Source organism: Thamnophis elegans, chromosome 1, assembly GCF_009769535.1.
Source record: "Thamnophis elegans isolate rThaEle1 chromosome 1, rThaEle1.pri, whole genome shotgun sequence".
Lineage (NCBI taxonomy): Eukaryota > Metazoa > Chordata > Lepidosauria > Squamata > Colubridae > Thamnophis > Thamnophis elegans.
Window position 1 is genome coordinate 47,837,366 of NC_045541.1, and position 19,874 is coordinate 47,857,239.

The window sequence follows — 19,874 nt, forward strand, 5'->3', positions numbered from 1 at the left end:
TGTAAAGATTGTGTTTCTAATTCTTATTCTCCTGTTCTTAAATTGTTACAGAAATTGAAGCAACCTGAGGAAATGAAAAAAAGAGTCTCCAAAAAAAAGGATGTCTAAAGTTTTCTTTGAACTCTCATTAAATTTAATAGCAACTGATACATTTTGTTGGGTAGGGGGGACAACAGTACAAACAAGGTTGAAGGACAAGAAGAAAATGGAAATAATGAAGAAATGTCTCTAAATAGTTCTTGAGATAGAGAACATACAGAACCTTTGAGAGTTTCTTTATATGATAGCTTCTCATCCAGTGCAAGCTCATACAATGTTTAAAGATATTCTACAGCAATGAAGCACTTAACGGAAGAACTAAAAAAGATCAGTAAATATATTGAGAGTTGATAAGACTCATCATAGCATCTATCCTGGTGTGATCATACAATGAAGAGAGGAGACTGCATCCTTATGAAAAGAAAGAAAACACAATACCTGTAACAGTTATAACTTTTAAAGTCTTAATTTGCACTTTCATGAATAATTGTACAGAAGTTGTAAAAATATTCTTTGACAAATAAAAATATATTTGTAGAAAAACATGATAGCAATAAACACTAATTTGTGCCATGCTTCTGAAATGGCACATTACTAACTTTAAATACTGGTCTTAATATTAACAAAATTAGTGATCATATTTATAAAATAAAGTTTTATAAGCATTCTAGTCTTAAAATATTGATGCAGCTGAATTGCTTTGTTTGCCAAAATTGAACTTGCCAAACTACATTAAAACCACTTGGATTACACTCTACAACATAAAAATGCTGTTTTAAACCAAGTATTTTTTCTGAATTCAAACATTTCCAAAAGATGCTCCATCTATAGTCTTCTACCATTGTTATATCTTATGCTGATTTAACATGTTTTCATATTTTATCTTAATGTTATTTCAGAATCATGGAGAAAAGGCCATTTAGATTTGTAATTTACATGTTAAATTTTTGTAATAAGGAAAAAATGGTGCTAGCAAAGAAATTTGTGAAGTTTTTTTTTCCTACAAAGACTGTTTATATGTGAGGGAAATGTCTATTTCAAAGGTGGAGTGTTATTTTTTCTAGACGTGGAGTATTTATAACAACTTTTGTACAGCAATCTGTAATCTAGCTATGTTTGTGATACCTAGTCATTTTACTATGTTTATAGCAAATTCCTATTCATTTTTCCTCAAAGTATGATGTACTATCAATGTTATGTTATTAATGCCTTTGTGCAATGTTACATTTTATGTTGTTTTCAAATATACAGTGCTGTCAGGGTGGACTTCATTCTCTGACTTTTATAAAATTTATTTTGGAATTCTAAATAAAAGTCATATCACATCTGGATATTCTAACATATGGCAAAATAGTCATTTCAACAAAGATTAATCCAAAGAAATTGGTTAAATTTAATTACATATTTTAAAAAGCAACCTAGAAGTAGACTAAAAATAGTTTTGATTTGTGTCACATGTAGGAAAGCAACCTAGAAAAATGTAGCAATGTTTCCATAGGTTGAAAAGTAATGGTGATAATTCTTCATCCATTTCCATTCTCCAACCACACAATTTCAAATGCTTCAGGACAAAGAAATTGCAGATAGTTTGGTGAACTTGCTACATGGAAACATTTGATGCTAAATTCAAAGCTCTTTAGCATCTGCATCCTCTTGGGAGAAAAATGATCAGTGTTGAAAACAAAAATCTCTTAAAGGTAGGCAAAGCCAATCAGCTTTGGAGTACAAGTTACAATGCATATTTTAAAAACATAACACTCTTGTGCAAAATGGACTGTAGGGTGCTGTCAGCCAAGTCAAGTACCTACCATAATCAGTCAAACAAAACTGTACCAACTTCATCTTTTCTTCCTTAAGGATTTTATGTCAAAAGAAAGAAATGATAAAGAACCAATGAGAAAAAACAATGTTTTTGTCTAGGTGCCCATAAAAACAAGGACTGAGGCACAGTAAAAGCCTTCTCTGGAATCTCCTACAGAAATCTGTTTTTTGCCCTACTAAGCACATTTCACAACTCTGGTACATTTCTTTGTCCCTCTCCCCCCTCTCTCCCTCTCCACTGCATACTCCCAGGAAAACACCGCAGGTTTAGAGAAAAATGACTTGGAACCAAGTTAATATTTGGTTTCCATGAAGGTTCTTTATCATACGTGTTATGGGACTGTCCCCTTTGTGTTACCTTCCATTTATAGATTTTCCAAATTATTCTACCATTTTCTTGTATGTTTTGCCAAAATTAAAGAGATAAAGGTTGCACTCCTTAGGTTGCCTTTCATGGTAGTACTAAATTTACTCTGAAAGCATCTATTGTGACTTCACAATAAAACCTCGCCCTGAACCTTCACTGCAAAAAATGGGCTCCAAATTGGGGTGGGGAGGCAAGGGGAGTCGTGTGTTAAAATTATGTGAGACTACCATACCGGATGATGAAACCTTTAGCACTTTCCTCATTTTGCCGTTTGCACCAAAAGTTTCCTATGATGTTAGACCGTGTTTTAAACAATCTTGTCAATCCCTTGTTTCAGAAAATAACAATTTTCTCCTTATTAACATCAAGCCACAATGTATAAGCGTTATTACACTTCCCTTCCTTTCCTGATTTATATAATCAATTCAGCCTTGAGCAGTCATTGGCATATTCTTGGTGGAAGTATAGATGTCTGTGTCCTAGGAAGCATGTTATGAAATATACACCACTGCTTATTTGGCTGTGTGTTTCAAAATATGTCCTTCACAGTACATTTAATTAGCCAGGTCAGGGCAACATTGGCAACTAAGATTCTGTAGCCATTGGATAGACCAAGAGCTGAATGAAAGGTCTCTGATGCAGCAAGTGACCTCAGACCCATGAAAACACATTGTAATGTCACATTCTTTTGTTGATCATTGAGTTTCATCTCAGATGAATGGTTCACAAGTCACATAAAGCTATGAAATACATATAACCATGGCTTGGCTCACCCTGTAGGCTAACTCGCTGACAAATAATGCTATATGGAAAGTATACACAGAACTCCGGTGATAGACACCTCTTGATAGCTTGCCATGTTGACCCCACAAATACTGGGCAGAATTTTTTAATTGACTTCATTTAAAGACAACGGAGAAAACTCATGGGAATTCGTTCTTTCATGCTCGCCTTTTCCGTTCCAAGGCCAGACCCGAAGCTCCAAGTTACGGGCAGCAGGTGAAAACCTGCTGCCTCTTCTCCAAACGGACGTCCTTTGCGGCCAGTGAAATTAGTAACGGAGGCGAGAGACAAGAGCCTTTCTAGTCAACTCCGCTCATCAGGAGTGGGCTAGGTTAGGGAAGCCCGGGTGAAGAGCTGCTTGGTTGCTCAATCGTTGCCTCGCTCGCTCATTTTCTCAGCCCGGAATAGGCTCAGCTGGCCGCACAAACTTCCCAGCTCCCAAAAGGGCGGTTGAATGGAAAAGCTAAGACTTCTTCAGAGACGGCGCGACCTCATAAGACGCGCTTTTCTCTCTCTTTCTTGCCTTCCCATTTATACCCTAAGGAACCTCGCCTGGCTGAAAAGAAAGGCGCGAATGGACACCTGGAGACTTTCAATGGATTCTTCTTTATTTGCGCATTTGACTACCTTACTCGGGGTCTCGCTCGCTCCTTTCGTCTCGTTTTTCCCCGTCGAGCCAGTCTTGAAGTGTGTTTAAGTGCCCTCACTTGTCCCACACAGATGTTCGCGAAACTGTCAATTTGTAGTCTACTGCTCAGAGGGTCCCAAGGCACCAGAGCCGACGTACTCCACGTGTAACCTATTCATAGCACTGGAACGTGGATCGCTTTTAAATTTGAGGTTTTTTTAAAAAAACAAAACTACCTTGCTACTTCCCTATACATCAACCCATCCTCCAATTTTCTTTCGATTTTACACACGTTTCCTTCCCCAAAGAAGATTGCGCCCTTTAGTTGCCTGGCCACGGAGGCACATCCGGGCGCCCCTTTCGCCTCTTTGTAACAGGCATCGCCTTCATTGCGCCCACTCAGTTCCAGACCTCTGCCCGCGAGAGGCGCGCGTTTGGTACCTCCGCGCTCAGATCCGAGGCTCCTTCCTTGCTGAGTGACTGAGCGCTTTTTAAAGAGGAGGGCCGCCACTGATTTCCCAGGGCCTTTTCGCTCCCACACGAATTAGAAAGTAAGCGGGGAAAATGGGCAGGCGGAACCGAGATTTTCCCGGAAAGTCGGAAGAACGATCAGCTCGTTTAACTGTACAAGACACCCAAGCGACAGGTTGTGCACCCTGGGCGCTATTGCTGCCGAGCTCAAGTAACTACATTCATGCGCGAGCCCCCCCCCCCCACACACACGTACACATTCTCGTCGCCCTTTAAGGCGTGGGAAACGGGCGAGAAAAGCCGATCGTCGCCCGCCTTAATGGCCAAAAGCACTCGGAAGCAGCCGGTGGAGCGCAATGTTAATTAACCGTCTCGGAGCGATCTCGCCTGTTGCAATTTTTCAAGCTAAAGGCGCTTAGGAGGCGCATGCGCACCCTGGAAGGAAGGGAAAAGGTCGGTGGAGAAAGGGGCGAAGGAGCGTGAAGGAAAGCGAGCCTAGCCAGTCTGTGAGTGTGCTGGGCTTGAGATGACAAAGGCGTTTAAAACCAGGCGTTTTAAAATTAGTATCACTGCCCTAAAATAATGAGCCGAAGAAACGTCAGCTGGGTGATTTTGCTGTCCCTGACAAACTAAAGCTCTGGATCCACCTCACGTTTGACTGGGAGACCTCTGAGTGATCCTAGGCAGGGTGTCTAAACTGGGGGGGGGGGGACACCACTTTCATACTGTCAATAAGGTGCATCCATGATATATCGCCAGAAGGCGAAAGAGACTTTATTGGTGCTCTTCTGCGGGTCGCTGCCTGTTAAATTAGCCTCTTCTCATACGCCTAATCCAAAGGGTAGCAAAGGTTTTGCGGGCAAGGTGGAAATTCAGCGGCGGGAAAAATCCACGGGAAGATCGCTCAGGTTCCTCCTCCAAGGCTGCTCCGACTAGACGTCTCGAGCCGCAACGTCGTCTGTGCCGGAGCGTGACGGCTCCCACCTCTTTCCCTAAAGTTTCTTTCTTCTCCCTGCCTAGAGAAAATAAGGGTTGGGAGAAGAAAAGGGGGAGGAGGGGTCACGTGGCCCGACGAAAAAGGAGGGGGCTACGCGAGGGGGGGGTTGCGCGCCTCTCCCTCTCGCGCTCCCTCGCTCTCCTTTTTCTTGGCGCGGCGCCTTCCGTGGTACTTTCAGTCTCTTAACTCCGGCGACGCTGGAGGGAGCTCAAGCGGGAAAAGGAAAGAGCCCGGCCAGGTTGGCGATGCGGGCTCGGGCGTCGCTTGCTGCCCTCGGAGCTCCTCTCCGCAGCGGCGGCTGCAGCAGCGCCACTCCGTCCGAGCCGAGGTGCGCAGCTCTACGACCTTCGCCCGGCTCGGGCTGTTGCTGAGACCGCGCGTTTTCCTCGCCCGGAACTCGCTTGCCCGCAGACGCCACCGCCACCTTCACCTCCGACGGCTCCAAGAGGATGTGGCTCCTCGCCGTGACGACAACTTTCTGGGGATTGTTGCTGGCGCCAGGTAAGCGCGTGAGGGGACGGGCAGCTGGTCCCTCTCGCCACCGTTTCCCCTCCTCTGGCACTTGATCTTCTTCGGGGAGGGCGGCCGCTTAGGCAGGGCTACCTGGCAAAGTTCGCGCGTTCCCCTCCGAGCTACCTCGAGGCGCCGACGACGACCGCGGCTCTTCCTCAGCCGCTTGGCTGCAGCCTGACTCGCCTCCTGTAGTTTGAGCCATGGGCGGCAGCCGGGTGGGCGCGCGCGCCTCGCATCCTAACAGTTGTTGCAACAAGCGCAATGGCCAAGAAGGCTTTTTGGTGTATGTGCTTTTTCCCTCTCAAGCTGGAAACGGTGCTTAATTACAGCCCCTGCTGAGAAGGCGTGAAGGCAACGCTCGAGGTGTCCAGATGGCCGTTGCCTCCCTCCCCTCTTTCCGGAGAACAGCCCCCCGCTTTTTGCTCATCTCTGGACACGCGTCGCCAGACAGACGGCTCAACTTCAGGCAGCTTGCAAGAGCGCCACAGCCAAGCGCCGCCACCTTCCTGGCCCCTTTCTTGGCGATTCACACTCGGGGGTGGGAAGAAAAGGCGACCGGGCTTTTTAGCGAGTTATCTTCACCCGGCAGCGGCTGAGAGCCCGCCCGTCCGTCTAGCCACCTCTCCTCCAACGGAATGGGAAGGAGAGCACCCCAATCCCTTTCCCAAGTAGCCGAAGGGAGAGTGTAGTTCATAGTGCTTGGAATACTTTAGCTTAATAGCTTCGGGGTGGCTTTGGCTCTCTCTTTCTGGCCCCCTACACACACAACACAACACACACACACACACACACACACACACACACATTGAGTGGGACAAACCCACTTGGGAAATGAGGTTCCGAAGCGGCTCCCCACTTCAAGTCAAGGTTGAGTGCTGATCGCCTCCCGTTAGGCTCTTCTGTAAGAACGCACCGCTACGGGACAACTTGATTTATAGCGAGTCGCCCTTTTAGCCCGAGGCGATCTTTCCTTTCCTCTTTAGGAGCTACCCTTAGTGCAGCCCTGAGCGCTCTTGAAAACGGGATTAATAGAGGGCGACCCTCTTGCGTTTGTTTCCCACATTTCTGTTCAACAACGCCGGTGTCCCTCCGGCGACCACAGGTACTCGATTTATTGCTGGGGCAGAGCTCCGAAAGAATAGTAAAATACCGAATCTGTCTCCTTGCCCTCGCCTTAACTTACAGAAGGACCTCGTTTACATGATAAAAGAGGTGAACTGAGGATGCTTTGCAGCTGTAATTGTGCATGGCAAAATAGTAATTAAATCATTTGCAATTAATTAGTTAAGTAGATCCTTTCGCACGGAAAAACTCTGGAGCGCATAAATTAAGAACAGTGCTCCCTGGTCCACTCTGCCCCCAGCACTGTTCGTTTGCTTTTTTAAAGCATAGCGCTTAAAAAAAACAATTAAGGGGAGGAGAGGAGAATTGGTGAGCAAAACAAATCAATTTTGTTACATGTCCTTATTGTTCATTCTGCCCCCTGCTGGATACAATTTAAGCTGATGCAGAGCCCTGTGGTTATGAAAACTTAGAAGCAGAAAAAAATGGTGAAGAAATCACATTCTGTATGTGGTCAGTATTTGCAAAAGGCCAAGGCCTTAGCTGAAGGGAAGGGGGGGGCAGACCCAAATGCAAGAATCACTTAATATGTGGGAGTGTGGGCATTGACAACCGTTTTTAAAAAACACATTTTTTAAAAAAGGGAGAAGGAAAACTTGGCAAATCATACAATCTTTAAGCAGTTATTATCCATAAGTCAAGTTGATTGCAATGTAGCATTAGAATTTGTTAAAACTTATGCTATATGTCTATGAAATTTTCTACTTTAGGATTTGCTTTGCAAATACAGTGTTATCAGTGTGAGGAATTTCAGCTAAATAATGACTGCTCAGCGCCAGAGTTCATTGTGAATTGTACTGTGAATGTCCAAGACATGTGTCAGAAGGAAGTGATGGAAAAAAGTTCAGGTAAGGTAAATTGTACTAATCAATGCTTATAATGGTCAGTCATCACTGTATTTTCTTTTTCATTGAATTCATATTTAGAGAATATGAGTTATTTGGGGAATTCAAGCATATCTTTATAAATAATGTAATTTGATCTAAATATATAGACTACACCTTTCACTTTCTCTAAAGTACATAACTGGGTAATAACACTGAAATTACTTTAGTAAAACAATACAATACAAAATAGTAGGAAAGGAATAACAAATTCATTTAATCTCATCATAGTACAAATAATTACAAAGCCTTTGTTAGAAGAAAATGTACTGAATTAGTAGCTCTTTTTATTTACTCCAGCAATTCATGAGACTTGATGTTTGATCTAGGCAGGGAAATTGAGCTGATAATTAAAGTGAGACTACAAAAAAAAAATTACTTTAGGATTTCCCCCAAAAGGTAAACAACTTTACAGAAATAATGGATAAAATATTTGCATTTTATATACATCAGAGAATTTTTGGATTGTACATTGGAAAGAAACAGGCTGGTTTATAGTAGTTCTTCTTTCCAAAGATAGGAAATATATATAAAAGTCAAAATGTAACTGCTTCTTCATTCACGCAGTCTCATTTGAACTTCCAAAATGAGATCAGGTTTATTAAAGCAAGATAATTGCATACATGTAGAATAATCTGTGTGATTGACCTTGGAGAATAATATCAGAATGGCAGCCTACAATACAGTTGCCAAGTAATTTGTTTATGCTTATTGCTCTAGCAGTGGATTCATATGATGATAGTTTTGCAATAAATCTGATAATGATATAAATAAATACAATTGTAGTTGTTCCTGTTAAAAAAGTACCACAACAATTAATCAATCATATATTATAATTAGAGCAAGATTTTCTTGAAATACAATGCCATAACAATTACTAAACTTTATATTTTTTCATAATAGTTTGCTTAACTTGTAAAAATGAAAGGGAATTGAAATTCCTGTAGATTCATCAAAGAACAGTACATGCCAGTAGTGTCAAAGTACTTGACAACTGTATAGGCCAGACAATTGCTTATCATCAGTATATGCAATTGAGATTTGACTTGTTCCAAAGAATGAAGTGGAGGTCAGGCCATGTTTATAAATCTCTGAAAATGAAGGGAACAAAGTACTGAGTTCAAGCAAAAAGTTTCAGAACATTTTTAATTAATCCTTTTAATGTATTTCCATCTGTATTGAATTTTAACTGAGCCATATGATTTTGGTGTATTTTTAGAATTTATTTCAAGTTTGAATACATATCTAAAATACACATTTTGTTCCTAAATCAATTAATTAAAAAGAAAGATTAAATTAATAATGGCCTAAAGATATTAAAAGAAATCTTTGCAAAATCCCCCCTCCACCCCATTGAAATGTTGAAATGCTACTTTTCATTATATTATTTGTAATATTGCTCTTTTGGACCATGCCATTTTACCACAAGTTACAATTTTAAATTCTAACAGCCTTCCAGGAATTATATTAATCGTCTTTTAATGTTACCAATGCATAAAATGTGTGTCAGCAAAAGTCCTTTATCTTGAATTGTGTTGCTTAAACCTTTTTTGGAAGTCTATATTCTTCTACATTTTAAAAATAAGGTTTACAAATGAATTTTCAAGCTACTTAAATTACTATGATAATTTTAATTTCAAAGTTAGAACTATTTTAACTGACCCTTCAAACTTTTAAATTGAAAATAGTGTGTCTTTCCAATTCTAGTTAAATTATTTGTAATATTTTCCACAGAAAAGGAACATTGTTAATTACTTTTTCCTTTTTTCTTTTGGGATTTACCAAACTAATTCACTTAACATTAGAACTTATTTTGACAGTTATATTGTGCAGCTTTTATTTCATAAAATATTATTTTGAATGAGTTATTTATTCAAATTTATCAGTAAATCAGCAGGAGAAACAAACCTATTCTGATTTTAAGCCATTTTAGTCCTATTAAAGTAGTATATTACACAAAGAAAATTCATTTACTCAGTAGATTTAGCTTCTCTTTAATGTCTTTAACAAATAATTTGGACTAGCGAAACAATCAACGTTTGGCCTTAATTTGATATGAAAGTATTAATTTATTTCTTCCATTTTTTGACCAACATAGAATAAAAGTTCAATGATTTTATATTTGTAATGTTAGGGGTTAATATTAAACATGTAAATCATAAAATATTATAAACTAAAATCTCCAAATAAGTAATTGTATGAGTTTAAAATCTATTTGTTATATCTTTTGTATAATAAAATAATAATGCTAACTAATAATAATTGTAATATTTTATCTTTATATCTCATTCCTTCAATATTTACTAAAACTTGTTTAGCTTAAATAACCTGGCATTGCTCTAATCCTAATGTGGGATAACATTAACACAAATTAAAACATTAGCTGTTAGGTAACTTTAAAGAAGTATATAATAACACTAGGTACTAAGATAGAAACACAAATATAGCATGTTTCTAACCCCATTAACTATTTTGTCCTCTATTCCATTGTGTCTAATTCTCAGACATTGCCTACACTAGTCTTTGCAGCTTTCTTGGCAAGATTTTGGAAGTAATTTGCCATCGTTTCTTTCCTAGGGCTGAAAGAAAGTGACTGGTCCAAGGTCACTCAGCTGGCCTTATGCCTAAGGTAGAACCTGAACTGACAGTCTTCCAGTTTCTAGCCTGATGGCTAAACTGCTATATCAAACTGGCTCTTAATTAACACTTACTAGATATCAATCCCAGTCACATTTTATATGCTGATGCCCAGAATTTGGCACAATTATGAGTAATAGAAAAGTGATTAGATTTCAACAAAACTACTGTGCGATAAAATTATGTTTGCCAGACACATTTACAAATTTAACTGGCAGTACATACATTGAACTCGGAGGACTTATTTCAGAGTAGATATACAGAGTTTATCTGTCTTTTACTTGGGATAATATTGAATTTGTTTAGATTTAAAATGTGTGCAGAATAAAATATCACATTCTCTTTAACAGCATTTATTTAAAATAACCATTTTTAATTCAACTTTTACATTTAGTTAATACTAAAGATCTGATTGCTGATTTTCATTGGATAAGGAAGCTTCTGTATCTTGATTATTACCTCAGTTTATACAGTACAAAACTTTGTAATATTGCTATTCCATTTTCCCAATTTCTTTAAGTGGTTAGAGCAGTGGTCCCCAACCCCCGGTCCGCGGACCGGTGCCGGGCCATGGAGTACCTGGCACCGGGCCGCGCAGCGGCCGGGGGCCATGCAACGACCGACTCTTCACTCATGCAGCGCCGTTGCCGGAGGGGGGGAGCTGCGCAGAAGCACAGGAACAAGTGAGGCGAGGAGGAAGAATCCCCCGCTACTACACCACCTCCGCCCCCTCCCCGAGTCAGCCGTCCCCTCAGTGAACGCCTCTGCCTCTTTCTCCTTTCTCGCCTCAGTCGGCTCGCCTGGAAGCGAGGTGAGGAGGGGGCGGACCATGCGCTGGAAGCGGAGCCCTTGGAGGCCCTGGCGGCTTCCCTGGTGGTCGTTGCTGGCCGCTCTCTTCTTTTTCTCGCTGTCCTCCTCGGCTCAGTCGTCTCCGAGTTGCCCAGGGAGGGGCGGCGCGCCCGGGACGGAGACGGCGCTTCCCCGCCCGGCCTTGGCTTGTGAGAAGGAACGGCGGGAGAGGTAGAGAGAGAGAGAGAGAGAGAACGTCGGGCAGCCGAGGGCGGGGGGGGTCTTTTGAGGGGAGATGGAGGGTGCGCGATTTTGGCACGCGTGCGCCCTCCGCGGGCGTGGGTGGGGGGCTGAGAGGAGTCTAACGGTAGCACAGGAAAGGGGAGGGTATGAGCGCCACCTGAGGTGGTGAGGGGCAGTCGCCAGATTCAGGCCGCCGCTGCCGCTATTGCAGCGCACGGTGGAAAAGCGGCGGTCTTGCCCACCCCTTCCCTGCCTCCCGCCTGCTCCAGTTGCCGCAGCCAGGGGTGGGGGCTCGGTGCCTGAAGTCTCTTGCCTCTCTTCCAAAATTTCGCCAACGGGCATCGGTGAAACGCGCTCTTTCTCTTCCTCACAAAACACATTTCCTTTCCCCCCACACGTAGTTATTGGCGATATGGACTCTTGGACTCTTACCCAGCCAAATCAGTATCAAACATTTCCCTGACCTCAGCAGAAGCGAGGTTTTTTCTTCTCCTTTCTCTCCTTAATACTGTATTCTTTTTACATTGCTATCCTCTGGCTTATTTAATTTTGCCCTTGCTCTTTTTATCTTTGACCTTGATTAATTCAGCTGTTTATTCCTTAAAATCTACATACAAAATGGAAGGTGGGATATGATTCAGGTGTTGAATTGGGAAGGTGGATTTAAAACAACGCCCCCCATCCCTGCGCGCGCTCAGCGGGCCACGGTAAAATTATCAAAGGCTGACTGGTCTGCGGCGATAAAAAGGTTGGGGACCACTGGGTTAGAGAACCAAATTCTATTTTTTATATACTAAATAAAATCTGTCATTTTAAACATTATTTTAAAGCTTATCTTAGATATAAAATGCAACATTCTAAGACTATATTTAGTCCAAATCAGTAACAGATTACACACATCTGTGTAAGAGCCAAGGTGGCGCAGTGGTTAAATGCAGCACTGCAGGCTGACTGCTAGATCAGCAGTTCAGCGGTTCAAATCTCACCGGCTCAGGGTTGACTCAGCCTTCCATCCTTCCGAGGTGGGTAAAATGAGGACCCAGATTGTTGTTGGGGGCAATATGCTGACTCTGTAAACCGCTTAGAGAGGGCTGAAAGCCCTATGAAGCGGTATATAAAAATCTGCTATTGCTATTGCTATCTCTTTCCTCCATAAGAGAAAGAATAACTTCTTTTGATGTTAAATTAAAGTATTTATACATTAGTAGCAATCATGTAATTTTTAAAAGTCAGATGGCAATTGTTAAAATGAATAATGATAGTTCTACAGATTTTTAAGCAAGATTTATATAGCTTTAACAAAAGCTAAAGCAGTGCAGGTAGTCCTCAACTTTCAATAGTCCATTTAGTGACTGTTCGGAGTTACAACAACACTGAAAAGAGTGATGTATGCCAGTTTTTCACATGACAATTGCAGCATCCCTATGTCACATGATCAAAATTCAGATGCTTGGTAAACTGACTCATATTTATGATATTGCAGTGTCATGTGATCACCTTTTGTGACCTTCTGACAAGTAAAGTCAATGGGAAAGCCAGATTCACTTAACAGCCATGTTACTAACTTAATAACTGCAGTGATTCATTTAACAACTGTGGCAAGAAAGTTTGTAAACTGGGGCAAAAATCACTTAACAAATGGTATGTAATACTTAAGGAACAAAAATGTGGCATAAACTACTTGTTCAAAAATTAAGATTGACTTTCAACAATCAAGATTTGACCACAAGCTCAGAGGGATATAGACCAGAAATTATTGTATGATGTAGCTGGATCCAACAGCATAGCCAGTTGTGGCCAGAATACAAACAGTGAGAAAGAGATAAGGGATCTTGGAGGTCTTCTAGTCCAGCCCGCTGCTCAAGCTGGAGATCCTATATTGTTGAATACTAGCGCGGGAAATACAAGCGCGGGGATAAAGGACTCCCCTTCTGATTGGTTCCCGGGCGGAGCCGGTTCAATCCTCGCCCCGATTGGTCGAGCTACTCGACGCCCCATTGGCTCCTCGTTCAAACCCGGGGGTATAAATGTTTGGCGCGAACCACGCCACGTTGAATCGTAGTCACTCTGTTCTCAATAAAGGTTGCTGTTGCATACCCGCTTGTCGCGTCCCTTCCCTTCGCTCCAAGATGCAAAACTGGCGACGAAGGTGGGATACCGATTCCCGCGACCACGGAGGAGAACGAGTCAGCTGCCACCGCGTCTGAATCAGCACGAACGCTATCTCAGGCTGAGAACTCCGGCAGCGAACGCAAAAAATTTCTCCGCCCTCTTCCTCCCCCTCTCTGGCTCCACACCACGATGGCATCAGCGCTTCCTCCTTTCGCGCCATTCGGATCTGCCGGAGAATCATGGGACGGCTTCATGGAGCGTTTCGAGTGCTACCTAATCGCATCGAGGAACCAGGCACAGACCGACGAGGAGAAATGCAGTTTCTTCTTGTCTTGCTGTGAGCCTTCCATGTTCGCCTCTGCGAGAGCCCTGGCCGCCCCGAGGCCAGCCTACAAACTTGGGTGGGACGAGCTGATGTCCAGGCTGAGGAACCTACTACTCCCTCACCCTCTCTGATCGCACGCCGCTTCACCTTCCGCCGCCGAGTGCAGAAGCCCAACGAATCCATCAGCCAGTTCCTAGAGGCTTTGCGCACCGTGGCCGCCCAGTGCGATTTTGCAGACCTGGAGGAGAACCTGGTAGAGGAGTTTGTATGCGGGGTCCGCGACGCACATTTGCGCAGCCGCATGCTCCGGAACCACAAAATCACCTTGGTGCAAGCCGTGGAGACCGCGCGAGCAGCGGAGCTCTCCGAACAATCCACGGCCGACATCGAACGCCTCCAGCTGAAAACCCCCGCACAAACCGCCGCGGGGCCTTCCACCCAGACGAACCTCGTCGACGACCTCTCTCCTGCTGAAGACGAGGAGGAGGAAACCGTCGGACAAATGAGGACGCAGCCGAAGCGGAAGCCACACCAGCAACCACCGACGCCAGCTCAGCCAGTCTCAAACGCACCTTGCCGCGGATGCGGCGGCCGCCACAGCCGCGCATCCTGCCCGTTCCGTTCTGCCGTCTGCCGCCGCTGCCGAGGAGAAGGACACCTCGCCAGGGTCTGCCGGGCTCTCGTGCCAGCCCCATCGTTCATGCAGCCCAGCGACCAGCGCCAGGCACCGCAACGCCGCCAACAGCCACGTCCTGCGAGGCGAGCTGAGGACTGCCACTCAACCTACCAGCCCTCCAGCGCCGACTGCGTGGTCTACCAGGCTTCCCACGTTCCCGCCGGCGATCGCAAAATCAGCACCGCCGTCCGACTCGAAGGTCAGCTTTGTAGAATGGAGGTGGACTCCGGGTCTTCCCGTTCTCTCCTATCTTGGGCCCTGTTTTCCCGCCTTTGTCCCGGGGTTCCCCAGAGCAAATTGCGCCCCGTCGGGGTCTCCCTCCTAGACTATCAGGGAAATGGGATTCCCACGGCAGGAATATTCCACATCCGAGTGGAATACGGAGATTTTAAGGGGAAACTCCCAGTTCTAATCGTCAGGAACGATCTGCCCGCCCTTCTGGGGTTGGATTGGTTTCCCGCCTTGGGCCTCACCATAGAGGGGGTGCACAGGGTAGTTCCCCTCACCGTAGATAGCGTTCTAGACGAGTTCGCAGATGTGTTCGATGGGAAATTGGGCTGTTATAAGGGCACCCCCATTTCCCTCTGCCTCGATCCCCAGGTCGCTCCCATTAGGCTGAAGGCACGCAGGGTCCCCTTCGCATTGAGGGCAAAGGTAGACGCTGAACTTGATAAGCTCATAGAGCAAGGGGTAATCGAGCCCGTAGATCACGCCCGTTGGGAAACCCCCATAGTCCTCCCGGTCAAACCCGACGGATCGGTGAGAATATGTGCCGACTATAAGTCGACCATCAATTTGGCCCTGCAGGCAAATCCATATCCGGTCCCCGTAGTGCAACACCTACTCCACTCCTTAGGGCAAGGCCGCATTTTCGCCAAGCTAGATATGGCACAGGCCTACCAGCAGCTTCCCGTAGACGACGATGCGGCTACAGCCCAGACCATCGTCACCCACCGCGGGGCCTTCCGCTGCCGCCGCCTCCAATTCGGCATTTCGGTTGCCCCGGGGATTTTCCAGAGCCTCATGGAGCGGTTGCTCCACGGCCTCCCAGGCGTCGTGCCCTACTTCGATGACGTCCTGGTCGCAGCCCCCAGCCACTCGGAACTCCTGAAAATACTGCGGGAGGTCCTCACACGTTTTAGGGAGGCAGGACTGAAACTAAAGCGCAGCAAATGCGAAATTGCTGTTCCCAAAGTAGAATTCTTGGGGTTCCTCATTGATGCCCAAGGCATCCACCCCACTCCTTCCAAAGTTGCCGCCATCAAAAACGCACCTGCACCCACCTCTAGAGCGGAATTGCAGGCGTTCCTGGGGCTTTTAAATTTCTACGCCCCGTTTATTCCCCACAAGGCGTCGCTAGCTGAGCCGCTACACCGACTGCTTGACCGGTCAGCGGCCTGGCAATGGGGTAGCCGTGAAGCGCACGCGTTCGCGGCTATAAAAGACATTTTGACCTCATCGGCAGTACTAATTCAATATAGCGATAGGATGCCCCTAGTTCTGACTTGCGACGCCTCTCCCTATGGCATAGGGGCGGTCCTGAGCCATGCCCTCCCGAACGGCTCAGAGGCCCCCATAGCCTTCTATTCCCGGACACTCTCCTCCACGGAGCGGAACTACAGCCAAATCGATAAAGAAGCCCTGGCTGCAGTATCCGGCATTAAGCGGTTCCATGACTACCTCTATGGTAGGAATTTCACCCTTGTCACGGATCACAAGCCACTCCTGGGGCTACTGGCAGGCGACAAGCCAACCCCCCCCCATTTTGTCTCCCCGCATGACACGCTGGACGGAGTTCCTAACGGCGTATTCGTATACGCTGTTATACCGTCCGGGTAAGCAGCTAGGGCACGCAGACGCCCTGAGCCGCTGCCCCTTGCCAGAGACGGACACTGCCCACGTGCCCGCTCTCTCTATTTTGTCCATCGCCGAATCCGACCTCCCCGTCTCTGCCGCGGACGTCGCAGCTTGCACCAAGGCTGACCCCGTCCTATCCCAAGTAGCTTCATGGGTCTTGAGGGGTTGGCCCACGGAAAAGGTAGCGGAAGGATTCCGACCATTTAAAGCACGACAAGCAGAACTCGCCATACACGGGGGTTGTCTTGTCTGGGGGGATAGGGTAGTGATCCCCACAGCCCTGCGGGCACGAATCCTGCCCGCACTCCACAAAAACCACCCAGGCATAGCGCGAATGAAAGCCTTAGCCCGTAGCTATGTGTGGTGGCCCTTGCTAGATTCGGAAATTGCAGACTACGTAGGCCGCTGCAGGATCTGCCAAAACTCTAGGCCGAATCCCCCCACAGCCGCACCCCGGGAGTGGGAAATCCCTAGAGGCCCATGGTCCCGTTTACACATTGACTTCGCCGGCCCCTTCCACGGCCGAAACTTCATGATAGTAGTCGATGCTTACTCCAAGTGGGTGGAGCTGGTAATCATGACCTCCACCACAGCAGAGAGTACAGTGAGGGCCCTTCGTAAGATGTTCGCCACCCATGGGTTACCGGATGTGATAGTCTCAGATAATGGGCCCCAGTTTACCTCCACCACGTTCCAAGAATTCCTGGCAGAACAAGGAATCAGGCACGCAGCCACAGCCCCTTATCACCCAGCTAGTAACGGCCGGGCGGAGCGCGCAGTTCGCTCGGCCAAAGAAGCCTTAGGCCGCATGGACCAGGGCGACTGGCAAGAAAGAGTGGCAGCTTACCTCTTGAGCCAGCACTCCATACCCTGCCCAACGACTAATAAAAGCCCCGCGGAGCTCTTGATGGGTAGGAGATTGCGAACCTCCCTAGACAGGCTCCATCCACTTTACGCAGGGGATCTGCCGAGCAACCTGGGGGCCCTCCCTTCCCACGCGTTTAAGTTAGGGGATCCTGTATGGGCCCGCTCCTTTTCGGGGGATCCACGGTGGGTTCCCGCAACCATCACAGCTCTGACCGGCCCCTGTTCCTTCAGGGTCGGTCTGGCCGACGGAACACAATGGAGGCGCCACGTGGACCAGTTAAGGCGACGCCTCCCCACGGAAACAGACGGCCCGAGCATCTCAGACACCCACTCTCAGCACGGGCCACCCTCGATGACCTTCCCCCAAACGGACCGCCTCTACCCGGGGAACGGGGGACAAGCCGATACGAACTTTTCGGACAGACGCGCCTCACCCGGCTACTCCCTTCCTCGAAGCCCTTATCGAGACTCTGAACCTACACCCCAACCAGACTGCGCGGAGCCACTGTCGGACACCCCTGTTGCCACGGAGACGCCACCCCGGACAAATGGACATTGGACACGGGGCCCGGGGCCAGCGCCATCTCACGAGGCCGCGTCGCAGATCCACCGCCCCGCCACAGGCACACCTCCACCGGCGGTTCCCCCCCCATCGACAACCGCCGGGGAGCTACGAAGGTCGGGACGAGAACGTCGCCGTCCCACCTACTTACAAGACTATGTTTGCCCTTCCTAAAGGGACTCTTTGACTAGGGGGGGAGGGGTGTTGAATACTAGCGCGGGAAATACAAGCGCGGGGATAAAGGACTCCCCTTCTGATTGGTTCCCGGGCGGAGCCGGTTCAATCCTCGCCCCGATTGGTCGAGCTACTCGACGCCCCATTGGCTCCTCGTTCAAACCCGGGGGTATAAATGTTTGGCGCGAACCACGCCACGTTGAATCGTAGTCACTCTGTTCTCAATAAAGGTTGCTTTGCATACCCGCTTGTCGCGTCCCTTCCCTTCGCTCCAAGATGCAAAATATATCATTTCAGACAAAAACCTCCAGTAATGAACACCTACAACTTCTGGAGGCAAGCTGTTCCACTTGTTAATTGCCCTCACTGTTCGGAAGTTTTTCCTTAGTTCCAGGTTGCTTTTCTCCTTGATTAGTTTCTATCCATTGTTTCTTGTCCTGCCTACAAGTACTTTGATAAATAAGTTGGCCCATTCTTCTTTGTGGTAGCCTCTCAAATACTGGAATACTGCTATAATTGTCCTCCCTAGTCCTTTTCTCTAGACTAGCCAATCCGAAATCCTGCAACCATTCTTCATATGTTTTAGTCTCCAGGCCTTTAATCCTCTTAGTTGCTCTTCTTTACACTTTTTCCAAAGTCTCAACGTCTTTTTTTTTAATGTGGTGAGCAAAACCGTATGCAGTATTCTAGGTCTAGGCCAGTATTCTGGCCTTGCTATGATATAGCATACTAATACTTTATGTGATTTTGATTCTATGCCTCTGTTTATACAACCAAATATTGAGTTAGCATTTTTGGCTGTTGCCACACACTGCTGGCTTGTATTTAAGTGATCATCCACTAGGACTCCAAGGTCCCCCCTATAGTTACTGTTTTTGAGCCAGGTTTCACCTACAGGTATATTTTGTACCTGTGAAGGAATTCTTTATAATTGAGTCTTTTTAGTCCTGAAATCAAAAGGAAATTCTGGTAGTTATATTTCACAAAAGCTTACATTGTGTTTATTTTTTTAAACGGCGGTGTCTGATTCAAACTCCTGTTTTTAAACTACAGCACAGCTCCAATCCTACAATTCCACTCATGATTTATTTTATATGTTTATTATAAATCTCAATTTCTCTCCCTCCCATCCCAGTTCAAGATTTCTTTTGAGAAACCTGACATTTTAGGCATTTGAGTGTTAATTTGTGGACAACTAATGCACCTTAATACAGTAAAGCACAGGGATAGGCAGGTGGACACATGCATATACAATTGTGAAAACATGGTGAGTATGCTTGTATGGTAAATAATAAACCATCCATGTATTTAAGTCTCAAACTCAAATTGTCACAAGCATCTGATAAAGACGAGCCTGAGGGCTACAGCACTGAAATCCCTAATGTCCAACCCCAGAAGCCTCCAGCGTGTCAAAAATGAAGAACATCACAGCATGTCTTCAAATCATTTATATCAGATAGCAAAGCTGCACTGCCAAGGAGAGCCTTTTACACCAGTCCAAGGCAGACCCTGACTGTGACTAGCCTAAAAGAGAAATAGGAGCAGACTCCATTCTCCAGCTAATTTCTTTGCTGTGGGGTAGAGCTATCTTGACATCCTAAAGTCACACAACACAGTAGATAGGAGTTGTGGTAAGGAAGCAGATCCCAGCCCCACCTGTGAAATTATGCCAGTACAGGACCAAGAATGCAGTGTGTGCTTTGCCTGGCTCTGGCACCATGACCTCTTCAGCCCAAAGAAGAGCCAGGGCTGGCTGAGACTGGCAACCTACCAACCCATCTCCAGCAGCTTTTTTTCTTGCCATATGCAGAATCAAGGTGCCTTTAACCACCATGCCATAGAAAATGACGTGGAAGGACACCTGTGGCACATAGGCCATGAGTGCGAGACCTGCTTACTACTGATATTGTTTCCCATTTAGGAGTTTGTGTGTGTGTGTGTGTGTGTGTGTGTGTAAGTTAGCTGAGAACATTTCAAAGCAAAATATTATACTGTAGTCAATGTTCT

At 45.9% G+C, this 19,874-nt stretch overlaps 2 protein-coding genes across 3 annotated transcripts in view; both read left to right on the forward strand.

Annotated features, from left to right (window-relative positions):
- NCKAP5 (NCK associated protein 5) overlaps positions 1-1,378 on the forward strand; it is a 606,853-nt gene extending 605,475 nt beyond the window's left edge. For both annotated transcript variants that reach the window (XM_032215483.1, XM_032215475.1), the window contains one exon: positions 52-1,378. In XM_032215483.1, coding sequence (XP_032071374.1) covers positions 52-68 — 17 coding nt within the window. In that variant the 3' untranslated portion in view covers positions 69-1,378. The remainder of the gene's footprint in view (positions 1-51) is intronic.
- A 3,892-nt stretch (positions 1,379-5,270) lies between these two features.
- LYPD1 (LY6/PLAUR domain containing 1) overlaps positions 5,271-19,874 on the forward strand; it is a 40,064-nt gene continuing 25,460 nt past the window's right edge. The window contains exons 1-2 of the mRNA XM_032217156.1: positions 5,271-5,607; positions 7,452-7,589. Of these exons, the coding sequence (XP_032073047.1) occupies positions 5,556-5,607; positions 7,452-7,589 (190 nt within the window). The 5' untranslated portion in view covers positions 5,271-5,555. The remainder of the gene's footprint in view (positions 5,608-7,451; positions 7,590-19,874) is intronic.